A 16,698-nucleotide genomic window follows, 5' to 3' on the forward strand; every position below is an offset into this window, starting at 1 on the left:
CCCGAGAATACTACGATGTTATTAAGAAATCGTCCGTATATAGGGAATCTGATAGGTGTACGATCACTAAGTTCTATAAGATAAGCGAGCGATGCCAAGGGATGGGAACCAGGAGACACCTCAGCCGTACGGTGTGGTGATAGATAGAAATGAACAATGAACAACTCCTTTACCCCTTACGGAAGTGCACTTGTATACTTCGATTGCTTTGCAGAAGAAGCTGTCTTACAGTAATACTATAATTACAAGCTTCATTCCACTACCTAAGTTACTGTCACGAGAACAGGGAGTAGAGAAGTCCTAACTTAGACAGCTGGATTGAAAATACTGCGTTCGATATCTACGTATTATTAAAAGATGTTGGATGAGGAAGAAGTCCCTATCTCCCATCCCACGAAAATCTATCAGTCCCGCTTGTCACGTGCGAGCACCTGGGTGGTCAGTGTCATGGCTAGAGAGCCATGTGGTACACAGACCACCTGTGTTCTGACTCATTGGTTCGGTGTTCTGTAAAGACAACTAGCCTTGAATCAATCTGTCGGCTCCTTGCAAGATGTAGGTGGGAGGTTCAGCGTGCCAGAGCGGCAACCCAGCGAAGCGACAGAACGGCGGTGGCAGCTGTCCGCTAATCCCCGGGCACAACGTCAACTGGAACGAAGGCCCGAACGAACCCGAGTGCAAGGCGGAGGACCATTGCGACCCGAACCCCACGATCCCACACCCGCCCGACTCCTACGACCCCAAGGACCCTGAAAACCCGCACGGCACGACCAATCCTTCGGACATTCCAACGCTGATTGGGTCTGCCAATCCTTGTTCTTTTACACAGTCGCCTTTACCTACACAATCACCTTCCCCTACACGGTCGCAGCCTATTAGTTCTCCCACTCCAACGTTGGGCCCCTTGGATCCCAAAAACCCCCGAATGTGACAAACGCAGTGCCGAAATAGGCTCGAGTATGTGTCTGCCGGCGTGCCACTCGTGTCTCATCAACCAGTGCTGGGACTACCAGCTCCTGTTTGAGGGCGGCCAAGATCCCACGAGGCCCGATAGCCCTGAGTGCAACCAGTGTGCCGATAATCTGGGTGCAAGCGATTGTACAGCATCCGATGACCAGTGTCTGTTGGACCAATGCCATGGCGATGAGACGTGCTTCTACTGCAAGTTTGACTGCGAAGGTCTCGTCTCATAGAGAGCTATATCACTCCCTTACTTTTCTTTGTTCATGTTTACCGTAACTAAGTAACGCAATGGAATACGTGCCTTAACTATCTAATTTTATTTCAATTGAGTGTTGTTGACATGACATCATCTTCACATGTAAGGTGATTAGTGCGTGGAATATACGATGACGAAGGTCGTGTCAAATAGAGACTGGCAGAAATCAAGTTGGATTCATGGCGAGTGCGAGATCGTTTTTTTTTTTTTTGGAATATATTGATAGTGTAGAAGCGGGGCAACAAGTCAAGAAGTGCAAAATTAAAGACCTAGTAGAAAACGCGTAAAACAGTAGTAAGAAGGAGAAGGAGTAGTAGCTATTAGAGCTTTTATGTCAATTAATTATAGAAACCCAGTATCAGACTTATGCAAGAGCGAGAAAGATTATGAATAGCTTACCCAACTACATAATATTACACTTTGACGAACATGACTGCTCGCTCGACTCCACAGGAGATGCATCTTTTGGATCAAAAGGCCATATATCTGCCCCTTTGGTCAGCTCAATCCATCAAGACGATTTTTCCAAAGACTCACAGTCTAGAACACTTGGGTCTTTAACACACGGGCAGGCCTCAAGCTCAAGGACTTTTGAATCCTTCCTCAGAACTAAGGCGCTAGGAAAGTATCTATCCAGATAGCCCAGAATGGATAAGGGTACGCGCGGCCTCTTGTCCACAAGTACCTTATCCGGCTCTTTCCTGGGTGGATCATCTTCCACCGGATCCCATTCACCATCTGGGGAGTGATAAATCACGTCGGCCATATAGCGGATGGGAAAGGCGACAATGCCATACTTTATGCGCTCAATGTTCGAAACGTTAATGACTACCATGCCATATTCCAAACAGTCGCCATGAAAGGGAGTTGATAGCGGCTGAAACTGCACGTCGCTGGTGCGAGTGCTTTCATTGCCCCTTAACAAACCCTCTACAAGGCACGTACTAGTAACGGGAAAATCTCTAGGTGCGACATTTTGCGGTAGTTCAGGCTGCCAAATCGGCGTCCATTCATCCTTCCAGCCACGGAATGGAGGTTGCGGCGAGTCAGGCAGCGCATCCGATCTTGCTTCTGTACCCGCTTCCTGGCGTTGGAGATACCATTCCTTCGCCCGTGCCCGCTCTGCCTCAAGGGAGGCACGGTTCGCGGGCTCCGACAGGACCTTGAGCAGACTCAGAATGTCGTTGACGAGATTTTCGATACGTGCCTGAGGCGAGGGGCTGACATCATTGCCTTGGCGGTAGGCGACAGCGAGCGGACGGATGCTTCCTCGAGGGCCAACATTGGCGACTACATAAAAGAGAAAGGACCTTTGGCTGTTCTCGTAGAGGGATATATATCCAGAAGGCATTGCGAGAAAGATCGTAGTAGAGAAGAAGAGGTGCCTTCGGACCATGTGTTGGCATTTATTGTGGCAGACCTCGTGAGGATCGTAAGTCACCTGACCTTTGACTAGACCTTCTTCAGCATAGCGCTAATACGAGGTACACACAATCTCAGCTAGCTCACACAGCGGACACAAATAGGCCTATCTAACACAAATGTCAGTGCCTCTTCTTTTTCAGACAACACGATTAGCGAGTAGTCTAAGTCGTCCCTACTTTGGTGCAGGTTTGTATGGAGAGTTTCGAAGTCGGCTATTTGAATGGTGGATTTTGGGTTCGCTGTATAATTCTTTTCAGCCATCAGCAACCAAAAATATTAGAAGGTATATTTCAGGTACATCCACTCTCCATAGTCAGATCATAGGTTTTTAAGAAACTTTATCGTCAGCCCAACAGTACCCGCGCCTATTTCAAGGATCCTGGAAGTCCCGGGCGACAATATCGGTTTAATGTTGGATTTCAAGTCAATAGGATTTGGTCCCTTGTTAACGAGACCCTCAAGTTTTCAAGTTTGGGATTCGATAATTTAATTTTCCGAACGGAAACCATTTCTACGGCTGGGATGCTGTCGTCAAATGTTGAAACCCCCATTCTTAAAATGGAGTTTAGGTTTCGCACAACGCGCCTTTGAAGGACATCGAACTATAATAGTACTCCGACTTTCGTTTTCCATTTATCGAAGGTGGAAATTGAAAAAGTGGACTTCGGATCTGTAATTGTGTTATCCAGGTTTTGAACCCGCCTTAGTAATCTTAGAGACAAAGCCGGGACGCAATTTCTACTATGATAACCTTCATGTATGACCGACTAACCTCAATGGTTATTGTGAAGGATTCTTGTGTCGCATATGTGCCTGCAGAACAGGGTATCGAGATTGAAGATCTACATGCACGTGGTGAACTCCTTCTGAGCTTGCGCCTTGTAGCAATTTTCGATTTGCACTCAAGGACTGATAAAATGCCAGCAGCTCGCCTCAAATGCTTCTTAGTTTAGCTCTCAATGAAGTTCACAACATGTTCGCTGAAGATTCAGACTACGACTCCGAAATTGCTGCAGATGTGCTGCAGATGACAATTCAGGGCAATCTGGGCCCAATTCATACGACATTGAGGGCATAAGAAGCATCACGAAGCACTGGCAGAGATTTTGCATCAATGTTCCTTCCCTCAAAAGCACATAGCCTAGCACACTAGCAGGTCACATGCCATCGCGCTTAGGCGCGCTGGGCGCAACTGCCTCATGTTACTCTTGTACGACGTCGGTACCTTGGGCGGAACGTTGTTCCGCTCCGGCGACTGCGCACAAAAAATAGAGCCAACTTACTTCACATACGACTCTAGATGCAGGAGACCGTGCTCGTCCTCACAAAAGGCCAGCTAGCTTCGTCACGCGGCACATGCACGCTGATGTGGCAAGAACATACTAGTCCGGCAGGTCGCTGACAGTCCCTCCCTGCAGTCCTTAACAATAGTTCATGTGATTGGTTATCAGCCTGCACAGTCATGTTGTACGACTTGCATTAGAGTAGTATTGGAAAAGCAGCACGGAGTTCGCCGATCCACCCACTACTTCCCTCTCCATATCCATCCTTGCATGTTAATAAGCTAGCCGGGGCCGACCATTGCTCCGCAGGCTAAATTCCGGTGTCATGGTCCTGCACGGCCAGCTCTCTGAACCTACTCGAATCGACAGCTCGAAACATCTGTTACCCACAAGCAGTTCGACTAAATAAATCGAAACGAGTTACTAGAGACTTATCACATCTCCTCACCACCACAATGTCCGACTCGGACTCCTCCGAAACACCTTTAGACAGTCTTAGCATTACATTCGGAGTCTCAAGTAATATACAAAATATCACCGACTACTATCGTAGAGCAACAGAAGGGCTTTTTGATAACAATGGGAACGCTAATGACCCCACGCCAGGGGCTGTACTTGGCAGCCTCATGCTCGGTGTGGTAAGGGGTTTTGTTCTCGAGCATTCGACTCAGGGCCAAGAGGCTATGTTGTCACTCTTATGGAGCAACGTCGAGTCTGCACAAAAGTCATTCCGTGAAGTTGCTCAACAGTTCGAAGTCAAAATTGAAGAAGCAAAAGTGGCAAATTCACGCTGGAATCAGGTGAACAAAGATAAGATCCGACAATCGGCCAATGCCAGAGAGCTCTACCAAATGGTCGAAAAGCTGATTGAAGCTCGATGGGCTGTCCCGCGATTTCCTAGAGTCTCGATTCCCGAGCCTACTACTCGTTCGTTCCTAGAGCCTCACACCACACCATGGGAAATATTCGAGTACACGAGGTTGGAATCACCAAACAACACCATCCGTCTGGTAAGAATGGAATCCATCTCCGAATCACTCGAACTCCCAATACGTATAACGACAAGAATGGTTTGTCTTGAAGACAGCGTTCCCTTCGCAACGCTGTCATACACCTGGGGAAACCCTTTTGGTGTATTTTGTTCTGAGAAAGACCGCGATGCTGCCCCACGCACAGACATACCAATAATATGTGACGGAAGACTCTTGAAAATTGGCGAAAACTTGTACAGATTTCTCTGCAGATGGAGGCAGGCGCTCGCCAATTTTGATGAGAGGATGAGAGAATACGACGCGCCCAGCGAAGTGCTAGAGGTATCCAGGCCGCCTGCAGAGTTCTGGATCGACGCGATATGCATAAATCAGGAAGACCTTGAGGAGAAAAGCCAGCAGGTCTCGATTATGGGTGACTTGTACACCAAGAGTGCGATCACTTGGGTATGGCTAGGAGAGCACGACCAGTTTTCTAAAGATGCATTCGGCGTTCTACAAGACCTCGCCAACCAATCCGATGGTGCGAATGATGAGAGCCTCCAGACTCTGGACGTGGACAACGAACTACTTGTCAGTTCTGGCCTGCCGGACACAAATTCATGGAAGTGGTTCGCTGTCTTCGCCCTTTTTCAGCGACAGTGGTTTCGACGGTCGTGGGTGGTGCAGGAAGCGGCGCTTTCTTCTCGAATTCTCTTCCAATGCGGGTCGCTAAATGTGCCCTTTTGGATGATTGTGTCCGCCTGCAACAGTATTCGGCGATTCGGCTTTTTGGAGAAACTGATTACTAATGTCGGCATGTATGAGATGGGGCCAACCCGATTCGAGCTGAGGATAGCGAATGGACCTACCCAAAGGACTTTTTTCAAGACGTCAAGCAAGGGCCCATCAGAACTCAGGTATTATCATCATCGAGAGGGAGTCGAGCTCCAGTCCGCGAGGATGATTTCTAGAATCATCAGAATAAAGACACTGGATTCCGAGATCCTCATCAACGATAGGAATTTCTTAGTTGTCAAAGACTCCAACAACACTTTTGATAACGTTTCTGCCTTGCTGGACCTCTGGAAGCTCAGTCGGAATACTCTCTGTGGTAACCCAAGAGACAAAGTATATGCATTGGCATCTTTAGCCAATAGGGACGTATACAAGACCTCACGTACTGTTCAAGACCGCAGACTGTTGAAGCCAGACTACAAGAGGTCTGTGTGCGAGGTCTACTGCGAAGCGGCATGGTTCACAATATTAACGCATGCCAGCCTGGATCTGCTGTCGATGGCTGGGCACACTGCACTAAATAATAATAAGCACGGCTTACCATCGTGGATTCCTGACCTATCTCAATCACCTCGCTTCCTTGCTCTCAATGAATACCTCAAAGCCAACCCTGGGATCGGCTGGCGAGCCAGCGGTGGGGTGCGCTGGGAGATCCCAGCGCCGTCCATGCGATACGGGCGGCACCTGGGCGTTCAAGCCATATTCATGGGCAAGATACGGGAAACAGATCACGAAGAGCCAGATTTCAGTGACAAAGAATTTTTGAAAGTGAATTTCAAGCAAATTCTGGAGTTCTCCAAACTGCTCCCATCGACCTACCTTGGCCACCAAGATGGCCAGGCCCGGTTCGAAGTGATTTGGAGAACAATCATAGCTGACACAATAAACGGTATCTCGCCAGCTCCTTCCAATTATGCCGTTGAGTTCGAAAGGCTGTACATGAGAGCTATTAAAAAGGTCGTCGATAATCGCGCGGTAGGCAATTTCGGAAACGGGGAAATGGTTGGCTCATGGCCGTCTGAAAACGACGAAGTGCTTAGCACATGGTCGATTATGAAGGATATGGGAAGACTACATGATCACTCAACTTTGGCTGTTGCAATGGAAGAAGGGACCAATGAGACTGCAAACTTTCAGCAGCGAGTAATCGCTACGATGGATAAACGTAGGCTTTTTGTAGCTGACACCGGTCACGTCGGTTGTGGAGATTCGAGGCTTTCTATTGGCGATTTCATAGTTGTTATCGCTGGATCTTCTATTCCTTTTCTTTTGCGGTCTGGCTCCAGTGGGAGCTATATATTGATTGGGGAGGCCTATGTTCATGGCATGATGTTCGGTGAACATGCTTTTAGACCTAATGCAAAGTGGGAGCATCTTAGGTTAGAATAAAACTCTAACGTACCTGGTAAGCGAGCTGGCCACCCCACCAGCTTTTCGTGACGCGCGACCTACCAACCACCATGTCTCAACCAACAGCTGCTCGATCATCCTACAACGAAGCAGATATGCTCCTTGCTATATCAAGTCTAGATAAGCACCAAATAAAAAGTGTCCAGAACGCTGCATCTATGTCACGAGAGCAACGAGTAGAGACGTCTACGGCCTAGTAGGCTAGACTGATATTACTGCGTTCGGTATCTACGTGTAGGTACGGAGGTGCATTTCAAAAGTTCTTGCCCCCCCCCGGCACCTTGGCGGAAGGGGTTCTCAGCCGTAAACTCAATGGGGTAATTGACTCCGGTTTTGACAGGGGTTTGACAGGGGTTTGACAGGGGGTTTGATAGGGGATCTATGAATCTATCTCCATGAACGATCTCTGCCCTCCTTGAACTCATTACCTCCTTCTAGCTCAATGATCTTTGGAATATGAATTGGGATGCGCTCAATCCAAGCCTGAATCTTATCCTGAGGTAGATCCTTCCAACACTTCTCCTATACATGAATTGCCTCAGCTCTAGACTTTGGAGCTCCTTTCTTTGTAGTTTCTCTTTTCATCCAAAACCAACAAGGCTCAATTGCATTAAGATCTGGTGAGTTCCCACACTAAAGAAGCCTTTCTATCTCTTGTAGGCTATAGATATAGCTTTGTGCATAGTGACTATGTGAAGGAGCCTTATCTTCTTGGACTATTGTTGCTGGCCTTTTCTTTTAACAAGATTTTGCGAAGGGGAAGAGCTTTGGAAGTAGGATTTTAGATTGGTAATGATACCAATCAATTACAGATCTAGATCCTCGTGATAACTTGCCATTCCTTTTAGTCCATTTCCATTGAGGTTGCCGCCTAGGTTGGGTATGTAGAGATAGACGCCGCATGCTATTTTCTATCTCCCATTTCTCTTTCATGATAGGTTCAAGTTCTTGATTCAATCTCTCAATCTCCTTTGTAGCCTCCTCTTTCTTTGCCTTTGTCTCTGATAGCCAGCAATGACAAGGTCCCTTCTCATCATATGAAAAGCAGCCCCAAAACATGAACTCAGAGTAGCCTTTCCACCTCACTCGAATACAGCTTCTTACAAAGGCTTTATCTACTTTGCGCCAAACTCGATAGCCTCCACGTCTATAGAGTAAAACAACAGAGGTTTCATCAGACCAGATCACATTCTTCCAATCCTCTATAGTCCAATATTTATGTTGAAGACACCAGTTTAGCCTCTCTGTCCTCATCTTCTTCGTCAGTCCAGGCTTCCTCGTTGGTTTTGTCTTCTTGAATCCTGCAATCTTGAGGACCCGCCAAACTGTTGTAGATGATACATTCACTCCCTTTTGGCTAAGGTCCCCAGCAAGATCAGCATAAGATTTCTCTCGCCTATAGCGATCAGTGCGTACAGAGTTAATTACACTTTTAGAGATATTAGGTTGTTTTGTTGGCCTGCCAGATCGTGGAGCATCTTCAAGATAGCTATTTTGAACTTGCAAAGGCCTTTCATCTGGATCAAAACCTCGTTCAATTGCCCGTGAATAGATTGATCGAATTGACCGTATAGGAATATGAGTAATATGATTGATCTCTGCATTTGTAGTGCCCATAGCTTTTAAACAGACAATAAAGGCACGAGTAGCAATATCATATTGAGGCATGGTTGAGTAATTGATTGGATTTAATTGATTGAATTTGAACTGAAAACCCTTTAAAAACCCCTCCAAAAGTTGAGGATACGTATACTCGGAGTCAATTACCCCATTGGGTTTACGGCTGAGAACCCCTGTCCGCCAAGGTGCCGGGGGGGCAAGAACTTTTGAAATGCACCTCCGTACAAGACGTTGGATAAGGAGAAAAGGTCCTCTTCCCCTTAGCCAACATGGATCTATCATCTCGCTTCGTCGCGTGTCCTTACCAAGGGTAGCTAGCGCCATGATTCGGCCAATTAGCTAGTAGACGGTCACCCGTATGCTGTTCTATTGGCTGGCAGCCAGCGCGCGATACCTCTGAGATATACTGTTGCCAGCAGTATATCCATGCTTGTCAGGTAGCCTGGGGTTACCGTGACAACGTGGAAAACCCCTTGTAACAGTGGGGTGGCCAGCTCGCTTACCAGGTACGTTATACATTTCTTGTAAATTTAGTTCATAATTAAGGATGTATTAATGTATTGTTACGATCACAAAGAAGCACGACAGGGAATCAGTAGAGGATGGCGTAACAAGGAATATGGCTACTAAAGGATAAAGAGCCAACGACAACGACGCCGCTCAGAACGAGCGAATACCAACATCACGTAACGAGACCCCGTAGAGGCGAGAACTTGGCAGGACCTCAGGTTCACGTAACGAGATCCGGCATAAAACGAGACCCCTAGGGACCCAGTTGGATCCCGGGACCTCGACGAAGGATCGGAAGACGGTAAGGGATAGGACGACTAGTATTTAGTCGAGGACATTCTCTAAACATTTCTATTCTTCGTAGTCAACTTCGAAAGCTTACTTTCATATCTAAATTGAAGCCACTCGTCTTTACACGAACCATTAGCCTTCTCTTGATATTTGTTGCATCGTATTATCATACGGTGTAGGATATTCACCCAACCTCTTTGGTACCGCCATCCCTCACGCTCGAATCACTGAATACCCGCAAGGTCCAAACCTACGGTTAGGTACGTGGATACCCTTGTAACAAGCAGATTGTCATGCTTCTTGCGATTGCAGGAACAACTTCACCTTCCAGTTCGCCCCACTATAGCAATTTTTTCCCTTGGCTTAATATTTAGGTTAATTTTTCAAAGAACCATGCACTCATCTCTCAAGGGATCACAATCTAGGCTCCGTTCCTGGTTACTTCTCCGCGAGGATTTGCTTATATACTAATAAGAGGCTAAGACGTTCTCCAATTAGACAGCGCCAAACTATGGCCAATCTTCTGGTAGCTGTTGTGTCACACTATTTCCATTCTCGGTCCTTACTGCCTTATTAAAGCTCTCAAGCCTGCCTATTACCCCGATAACCAGCTCTAGTAATGTCCATTGCTTTACAATATTTATTAGGATAGGTGCAAAGCTCATTAGTGACATCAGTATTGCCCTAGTAAACCCCACATTTGCTCTTAATTCGGTTGCTAGAGCCACAACAAGGATAACTAGAACTGCAACCATCAGTGCAAGAGCCGTCATCAACCAAGTCTAGACAATGGATAGAAGATAAGATAGGCATTGAGAAGCATCAACCCGTGCGTGATTGAGTGTAATATACCAGTCAGTCCAGCCGAAAGCTCGAAGGATGGGAAGGCCTGCAATAGTTTCTAAGAAATGGGTGCTAAAGATAATAGTTCATTAGGTCGAACGTACGGTGTAAAACATATAAGAGTGGACTTTTAGTTTCCAGGTCCAAAATGCGAAGCTGCTTTAAAGATTTTAGGTAGAAACTTTATAGCCCGTAAATTATTCTGCCAAAAATAGGATACGATATGTCAACATATGGTGACAGTTACAATGACGATAGCCATGCTGATGGACATTTCGATCGCAAAGATGAACTCGAAAAGATGCTCCTCTAGCTTAGTATTAATGATATTAAGATCTTGGGAGAATCTATTTAGTAATACTCCTGGCGGCGTCTTATTAAAGAGGCTGAGCGGCGCCACTATGAGTTGTTTATCGCTTAGTGGTGGAAGATCCGGCTAGATCGCCTTACCAAATGAATACTTGTAATTGCAATAGCAACCATAAGGCAAATTAGACTAAGACTTTGAATGACGGCATATATGCCAAGGTAGAAGCCTTCCTGAGACTTATCCTAACGGTGTTAGGTGCTATAATTAGACCAGAATTTAAGCCACACATTTCCGAAATTATTGCCGAAAGCAGCCGATAGAGACAAGATAATAAATAACAACGTCGAAATCGGCCCCAAAGTAGACAAATATCACTTATAGGTAGTGAAATCACCCAACTGTCTCTAACGATCTTTATAATTAACCTCCATAGCGATAGGGTCTGCTGAAGACTCGTTAGCTTTGGATATAGTGGGAACGTTACTCTGAGTAGTAATTCCAGCTTTATTTTGGATGTTCAAGGTCTAGACATAGCTCCGGGTTGATTTCAAATGTTCGTATGTTCCTTGTTCCACGATCCTACCGTTAACTCCTAAGGCAATGATATGGTCCGCATGCGGTAGATGTCTAGTTGCATGGCTATAGAAGATAGTAGTGGCACTAAGTTTCCTAAGCAAGCCTTTCGTGCTAAAAACTTTTTTAAAGATAATTTCCTCGGTGGGCTCGTCCAAACCGCTGAAAATGTCATCAAATACGAATATGGACGGCCTCGCGAAAAGTGCCCGAGCAATGGCGAGCCTATATCGCTATCCGCCGCTCAAATTCGATCCGTTCGGGCCAGCCATGAATATATCTCTCCTGGATAATGTTGCGAAGTCCGGAGATATAGTGGCTTCGATTATCTTATTGTACCATTTCTTGTCATACTGCCTATGGCCCACGATATCTCGTACGCTGGCATCAGGTATGGATGTGTACTGATCACAGAAGCCAATTTGCGCTCTGCCTGGTCCGCCTGCAGCGAGGCTGAGTCTGAGGTTGCAGCCCGCTGAAGGCGAGCCCCTCGCTGCCTCAGGCGCACATCCATTCCTGTCAACGAAGATATATTGTTGTCTACAACCGTCCTTTATTGCACACTCGACCCATTTAGACATACTTCTTGCACCCTGACATGCCGCCCTTCTCCAAAGAAGCCCAGCTCGTGCACGACTATGAGCCTGCAGCGGGAGCGCCAACGACCAAAACTTTACCAGGCTACCCTTTGGTCACGTTGAACAACGCCTCCCGCATGAGACAGTTCTTGGAGCAGGAACTCTGGTGCAAAGATCTGGAGACGATGGCGCCGCGCCTCTGGATCATGACGACTTTCTCTAGCGCCAACATCCACCCGTTGCACCGCCAGCGGGTCAAGGGTCGGGAGATCGTCGTCACGGAAGAACCGCGACTCCATCTGGTTTGGATACATGTCCGGATCTTTGTAAAGCCGCTGCCACGTTATCTGTTGTCACAAACCTTCTGGAAAACGCATCTAGATGCGGGCTCAACCCAAGCGGGCTACAGTCGGAGCGACCTCTTCAAGGTTGCGACTGGGTTTCTGCGGACATACCGCTACTTGATCCAGCACGAGTCCGACTTCCATATCGCTCAGCAGGATGACTTCCGTCTCGTACCTAAAGACATAGACTGGCCATCGTTCTGCCGGTTCGTCTTAGAACTCAGCCATATCGACAATGCGGCCGTGTCAAAGAGATACTACTATGGCGAACTAAGGCTAACGCGACTTAACTTGTATGCGCTGCTACTTCTCCGCAAGTTCCACTTCGAGCAGGTGCACGGACAGTACGGAGACTTCTTTAGACGGCTGTATGGGCCTGTGCTCTTTGTGTTTACCGTTGTTTCTATAATTCTAAACTTAATGTAGGTTGTGCTTGCGGTCGACCAGCTTGAGGCCTCTCATTGGGAGGCAATGTGGCACGTGTCTCGATACTTTAGTATAATCAGTCTTATGGCAGCGGCTATTGTATCCTTGTGGTTCGTCGTGCTGTGGCTATGGATATTCCTCGATGAATGGATATACACTGCAAGGCAAAAGCTAAGGAAGAAGCAGAAGGCCTGAAACACATTATTGCGCTAGGATAGGCATGCTTAGAATACCGTATATAATACTACGCAACAATATGCTATATTAGATTTGTGGCACTAGATGGGAATAATGTTAGCTAACTACTGTAGGAATAGCTGTGGCTGAACATAAGCCGAAAAATGCTAGCGGCGAGAAGTCTGGCGGAGCAGGATGTACCTTAACGTACCGCTGTGGCTGGGCCAGCGAGGTGGTGAAGAGGTAGATGGTGGTAATAGCGCACTTACAAGGAGGTGTGTTGAGCCGCACTAGCTAGAGGGTTGTTGAAGAGGCGATGGTTTGTAGAAATGGCTGAAGAGGAGAGTGCTGTAGGTGTAGGCTCTGGATAGTGTAGAGTCTTGCCAAGCCACTGCTATAGCTCTGCTAGCACTCATCTCTTACGAACATGAACAACCTAAACTCCTCACAACTATTAGAAGTTGCACTAGAGTACTTCTGCATAGCCCTAATAATTGTAGATTGCAGTGCCCATGTAAGGAGTACGATTTTGTTGGTGGATAGTTTGACTCAGCACCCGTGATCTACGCCAAGCTGGGTTATTCTCATTCTCACTCTACCCTCACGAAACTAGGAGGGAAAAGACTTTAGTAACGTTTATAGTGATTACTGCCAACTCCTTTAAGGCGTGCGTATTAGTTCCTCTCTCGTTTACTAGAGCCTGTGTAGTGACCTAATAACTTAGGAACTATGGTATCGGGTTACATATGCACGTGTTTGCAGCCTATAGTCCGGAGTGCGTAGAAACAGCTAACGGCTACTGTAACACTAATTACCACATTCTTGTGATAGAAAAACCTCATGTGCCTGGCACGGGTATTGCGTAGTGGTCCCCTCTAGATAGGTGGCCGTGATGCGGACACCGTAATTGAGAAACGAAAAGAAGATAGTAAATGACGAAAATTGAATTAGGTGTTGTGGTTGAATCGAGAAACCACTTCTCATTTTTCGCAAATGTTTGGTAGCATTTCACTTGATTGAAAAGCTCTTCCGCCTTTCGAGAAGTGGTAATTCGGAAATTGGGTCTGGTTTCAGCCACCAACATTAAGCGCTATTGGCGTTAGCAAGGTGTGTCATCATGGGCTTGAGCCAAAGCCATGATTGGTAGACGTGAGATGAGCCTCTGTCGTTGGGCTGACATTCTGGGCAAAGCTTCCGTTGGAAGGGTTACCGTGTTGGCAAGCTCACAATTGGCGAACTTCATAGTGCTGTGAAAACGGATGTGATAAGCTAAGACGCGACGTTTCCTCTCTAGACGTCGACATTGTCGTAGTTCCACAAAAGCGAGCTATTTTCAGTTTTAGAAAGTGGAACTTGTTCTCCGAGACTCAATGCACGCATTCTGGTACTTATATTTTAATTTCTAGTCATCGTTCATCAAACGCGTGAACCGCATCGGTGGTTTAGTGGTAAAATTAGCCGTTGCCATTGGCCTGGTATTCATCAGTTCAACAGTGTCGGCTAGCCCCGGGTTCGATTGTGAGTAGCTCCGCTTTACAAAAAAAAAATGCATTGTCTAACATTCATCAGCCCGGCCGATGCAATCATTAATTTCCTTTTTGCATCGGGATTCCCTCAGGGTTATGTCGATGCATTTTTTGTCCTTTGGCGACTTCGTAGGACCGGTTATTGTCAGTGTGGACTTCTGTGCTGTTTTGCGATGTTTTTGTGCCGGAATGACGGATCTAAGCGAGGCCCAAGCCACTCGCACCGCCACATCTGCGCCACGCGCCTGCCACGCGACTTGGACTCGACTCTCCCCCGCCATTTCTTTTCACTGCACAGCGCGAAAGCAACCCTGTTTAGGCGCCTACATAGCCTCGCAATGCATGTCATGCCCTGAGCCGCTCCATTAAAGCTCTTTCCCCCACTCAATGCCGCCGTGACTACATGCTGTGAAAGTCCTCACCGCCCCTTCACGTTCCCTTCACAACACGCGCATATGTAACTACTGATACCACCAGGCGCCCCCTCTACTGTGCGACTCCACTCCAATGGCGCTTTTTACGGGGCGTACCCCCGAAGCCCTGATTCCTCGCTCAGACTCGCGAAATCCCGCTACGACATGCAAGGGCATTACGAAATCAGGACGACCGTGTAGACGTGCAATCGATGCGAGAGATTCCTCGCACAACAATGGTGTACTGGCAGTTGCATCAGTCATAAGCGACAACGATGACGAGGAGACGGGTGCAGCAGCGTTCTTTTGCTGGCAGCACAAGGATCAAGCAGAGCACCTGATGGCTCCGAACGCTGCAGGGTCTGGTGCGCAAGACACTCATTTATATCCATTGCAAGAGCGGAATAGCATCGATACGTTGGTAGCACGCTTAGGTGTGCTTGATATGGAAGAGCCGGAAACCGCACCACAGCGGAGGCGTAGGCGGAGTAGGCAAGAGAATTCCACGAGTAGGCCTCCGCGAAGAATCAATAGGCCGCCGACCTGGGACCAGGTTCAAGGACCTTTGATGTCGGTTCCGAGCGACGTGATGGCAGAGAGGAGACGGCAGATAAGCCAACGGCCAGAACCTCGAACGCAACGAAAGAAGCGGAGTTTCTGGACGTCGCTGTGCTGCGGCTCGGCAGACGACGACGACGACTATGTGGAGGTAGTGAGGCACAAGAGAAGAACACAGGGGCAGTCAGTTGCGTCAACTCCTCTGCAAATGGCTGAGGCTTCGCGGCCACAGAGAACGCATCAAGATCGGCCTAGCAATACCTCGAGTCCCGCGTCAGCGCCACGTCCAGCGACCACCAATGTGCCTGCACGGCAACCTTTAGGCGACAAGCCTGCTCGACCGCTCAACAAAACATCACGCCCATCGGAAACGTCGGCGCTGCTCTCATATATTCCAAAATCCATTTCACCACAAACAACGTCGGCGCTCCTTACCGAGCTATCGAAACCGATCTCCGGGCATGACGAAGAAGGATACATCTATATCTTCTGGCTTACTCCCGAATCTGCGGGGCCTGCTCCGTCTTCTACAGCATCAAGCCTACTAGCCCCGCCAACACGTCCAGAGCAAGGCCGGCGCACTTCAGACGTTCTCCGACAGTACTCTGTGCGTCGACCGCAGCGCCCGCGTCTGGATGCTGCAGAAGAGAAGAACACCATCCTCTTAAAGATCGGGCGTGCAAACAATGTAACCCGCCGCATGCACGAATGGACACGCCAATGCGGCTACAGCCTCTCGCTTGTACGGTTCTATCCATACGTTCCTTCGACACCGACAGCATCACCACAAGGCTCTCCAGCTCACTCGAGGCGGCCGTCCTACAATAATCAGCGTCCCCCGGATCCTGCGCGACGAGTGTCGGAGGGCGTAAGGAAGGTGCCGCACGCGCATCGTGTGGAGCGCTTGATTCATATCGAACTTGCAGGCCAGCGGGTGACGAAGAAGTGCGATGCTTGTGGGAAGGATCATAGAGAGTGGTTTGAGGTAGAAGCGAGTAAGGAGGGCGTGAAAGGCGTGGATGAAGTGGTTAAGCGGTGGGTTGAGTGGGCTGAGAGGAAAGATCAATCTTGAGAGGTATGTTTATCATAGTCTATGCATAAAATGCCTTGGCAGAATTCCCATGTTGCCAATATACGCAAATAGTAAATTCAGAGTCCTTGAGTACCGCTGTAGAGGGCGCAGCTGCAAATTGCTGCTCGCTCAGCCATGTACAGCTGGGAATGCAGCGCCCCTCTTTGGATTGTATCGAGCACAACACTAAGAACTGAGTGATACGCGACCGGGTGTAGCGACCCAATCATGCATAGGCACAGGTCCTAGGATGCTCGGTCGTGGCGGCTTATCATAGGTCAACTGTATGCGTGGCTGCTTTTTGGGGCTGTGGCAACTGTGGCAATGTAAGCCTCCTCCCCGTCATCTCTGCTT

General features: G+C 47.9%; 5 protein-coding genes across 5 annotated transcripts; 3 read left to right on the plus strand and 2 right to left on the minus strand.

Moving 5' to 3' along the window:
* Window positions 1-1,552: 1,552 nt before the first annotated feature.
* CC84DRAFT_1205265 (uncharacterized protein) lies at window positions 1,553-2,583 on the minus strand. Its single transcript, XM_018181961.1, has 2 exons — window positions 1,757-2,583; window positions 1,553-1,705 (listed from the first exon to the last, which is right to left on the minus strand). Exons 1-2 carry the CDS (start codon window positions 2,568-2,570, stop codon window positions 1,623-1,625), a joined length of 897 nt encoding a protein of 298 aa, XP_018035833.1. The 5' UTR covers window positions 2,571-2,583; the 3' UTR covers window positions 1,553-1,622.
* A 1,799-nt stretch (window positions 2,584-4,382) lies between these two features.
* Window positions 4,383-7,082, plus strand: CC84DRAFT_1243774 (uncharacterized protein; the record flags this gene model as incomplete). Its single annotated transcript, XM_018184125.1, has 1 exon — window positions 4,383-7,082. One exon carries the CDS (start codon window positions 4,383-4,385, stop codon window positions 7,080-7,082), a length of 2,700 nt encoding a protein of 899 aa, XP_018035834.1.
* Window positions 7,083-9,963: 2,881 nt separating this feature from the next.
* On the minus strand, window positions 9,964-10,474 carry CC84DRAFT_723456 (uncharacterized protein). The gene is made up of 2 exons (XM_018187177.1): window positions 10,472-10,474; window positions 9,964-10,413 (listed from the first exon to the last, which is right to left on the minus strand). Exon 2 carries the CDS (start codon window positions 10,295-10,297, stop codon window positions 10,034-10,036), a length of 264 nt encoding a protein of 87 aa, XP_018035835.1. The 5' UTR covers window positions 10,298-10,413; window positions 10,472-10,474; the 3' UTR covers window positions 9,964-10,033.
* Window positions 10,475-12,013: 1,539 nt separating this feature from the next.
* CC84DRAFT_1243790 (uncharacterized protein) lies at window positions 12,014-12,793 on the plus strand (the record flags this gene model as incomplete). The annotated part of the gene is made up of 2 exons (XM_018184126.1): window positions 12,014-12,571; window positions 12,620-12,793. The coding sequence occupies 2 exons, from the start codon at window positions 12,014-12,016 to the stop codon at window positions 12,791-12,793; spliced, it is 732 nt and encodes a 243-aa protein (XP_018035836.1).
* Window positions 12,794-14,598: 1,805 nt separating this feature from the next.
* Window positions 14,599-16,344, plus strand: CC84DRAFT_1144860 (DUF1766-domain-containing protein; the record flags this gene model as incomplete). The annotated part of the gene is made up of 2 exons (XM_018176476.1): window positions 14,599-15,426; window positions 15,604-16,344. The coding sequence occupies exons 1-2, from the start codon at window positions 14,809-14,811 to the stop codon at window positions 16,342-16,344; spliced, it is 1,359 nt and encodes a 452-aa protein (XP_018035837.1). The 5' UTR covers window positions 14,599-14,808.
* Between the last annotated feature and the right edge of the window lie 354 nt (window positions 16,345-16,698).

Source organism: Paraphaeosphaeria sporulosa, assembly GCF_001642045.1.
Source record: "Paraphaeosphaeria sporulosa strain AP3s5-JAC2a unplaced genomic scaffold CC84scaffold_5, whole genome shotgun sequence".
NCBI classification, from domain to species: Eukaryota; Fungi; Ascomycota; class Dothideomycetes; order Pleosporales; family Didymosphaeriaceae; genus Paraphaeosphaeria; species Paraphaeosphaeria sporulosa.

Coding starts and splice junctions, on each gene's coding strand:
- CC84DRAFT_1205265 (XM_018181961.1), bottom strand. CDS start 2,570: ATGCCTTCTGGATATATATCCCTCTACGAGAACAGCCAAAGGTCCTTT. Junction 1,706..1,756: donor AGACCCAAGTGTTCTAGACT/GTGAGTCTTTGG, acceptor CCAAAGGGGCAG/ATATATGGCCTTTTGATCCA.
- CC84DRAFT_723456 (XM_018187177.1), bottom strand. CDS start 10,297: ATGACGGCTCTTGCACTGATGGTTGCAGTTCTAGTTATCCTTGTTGTG.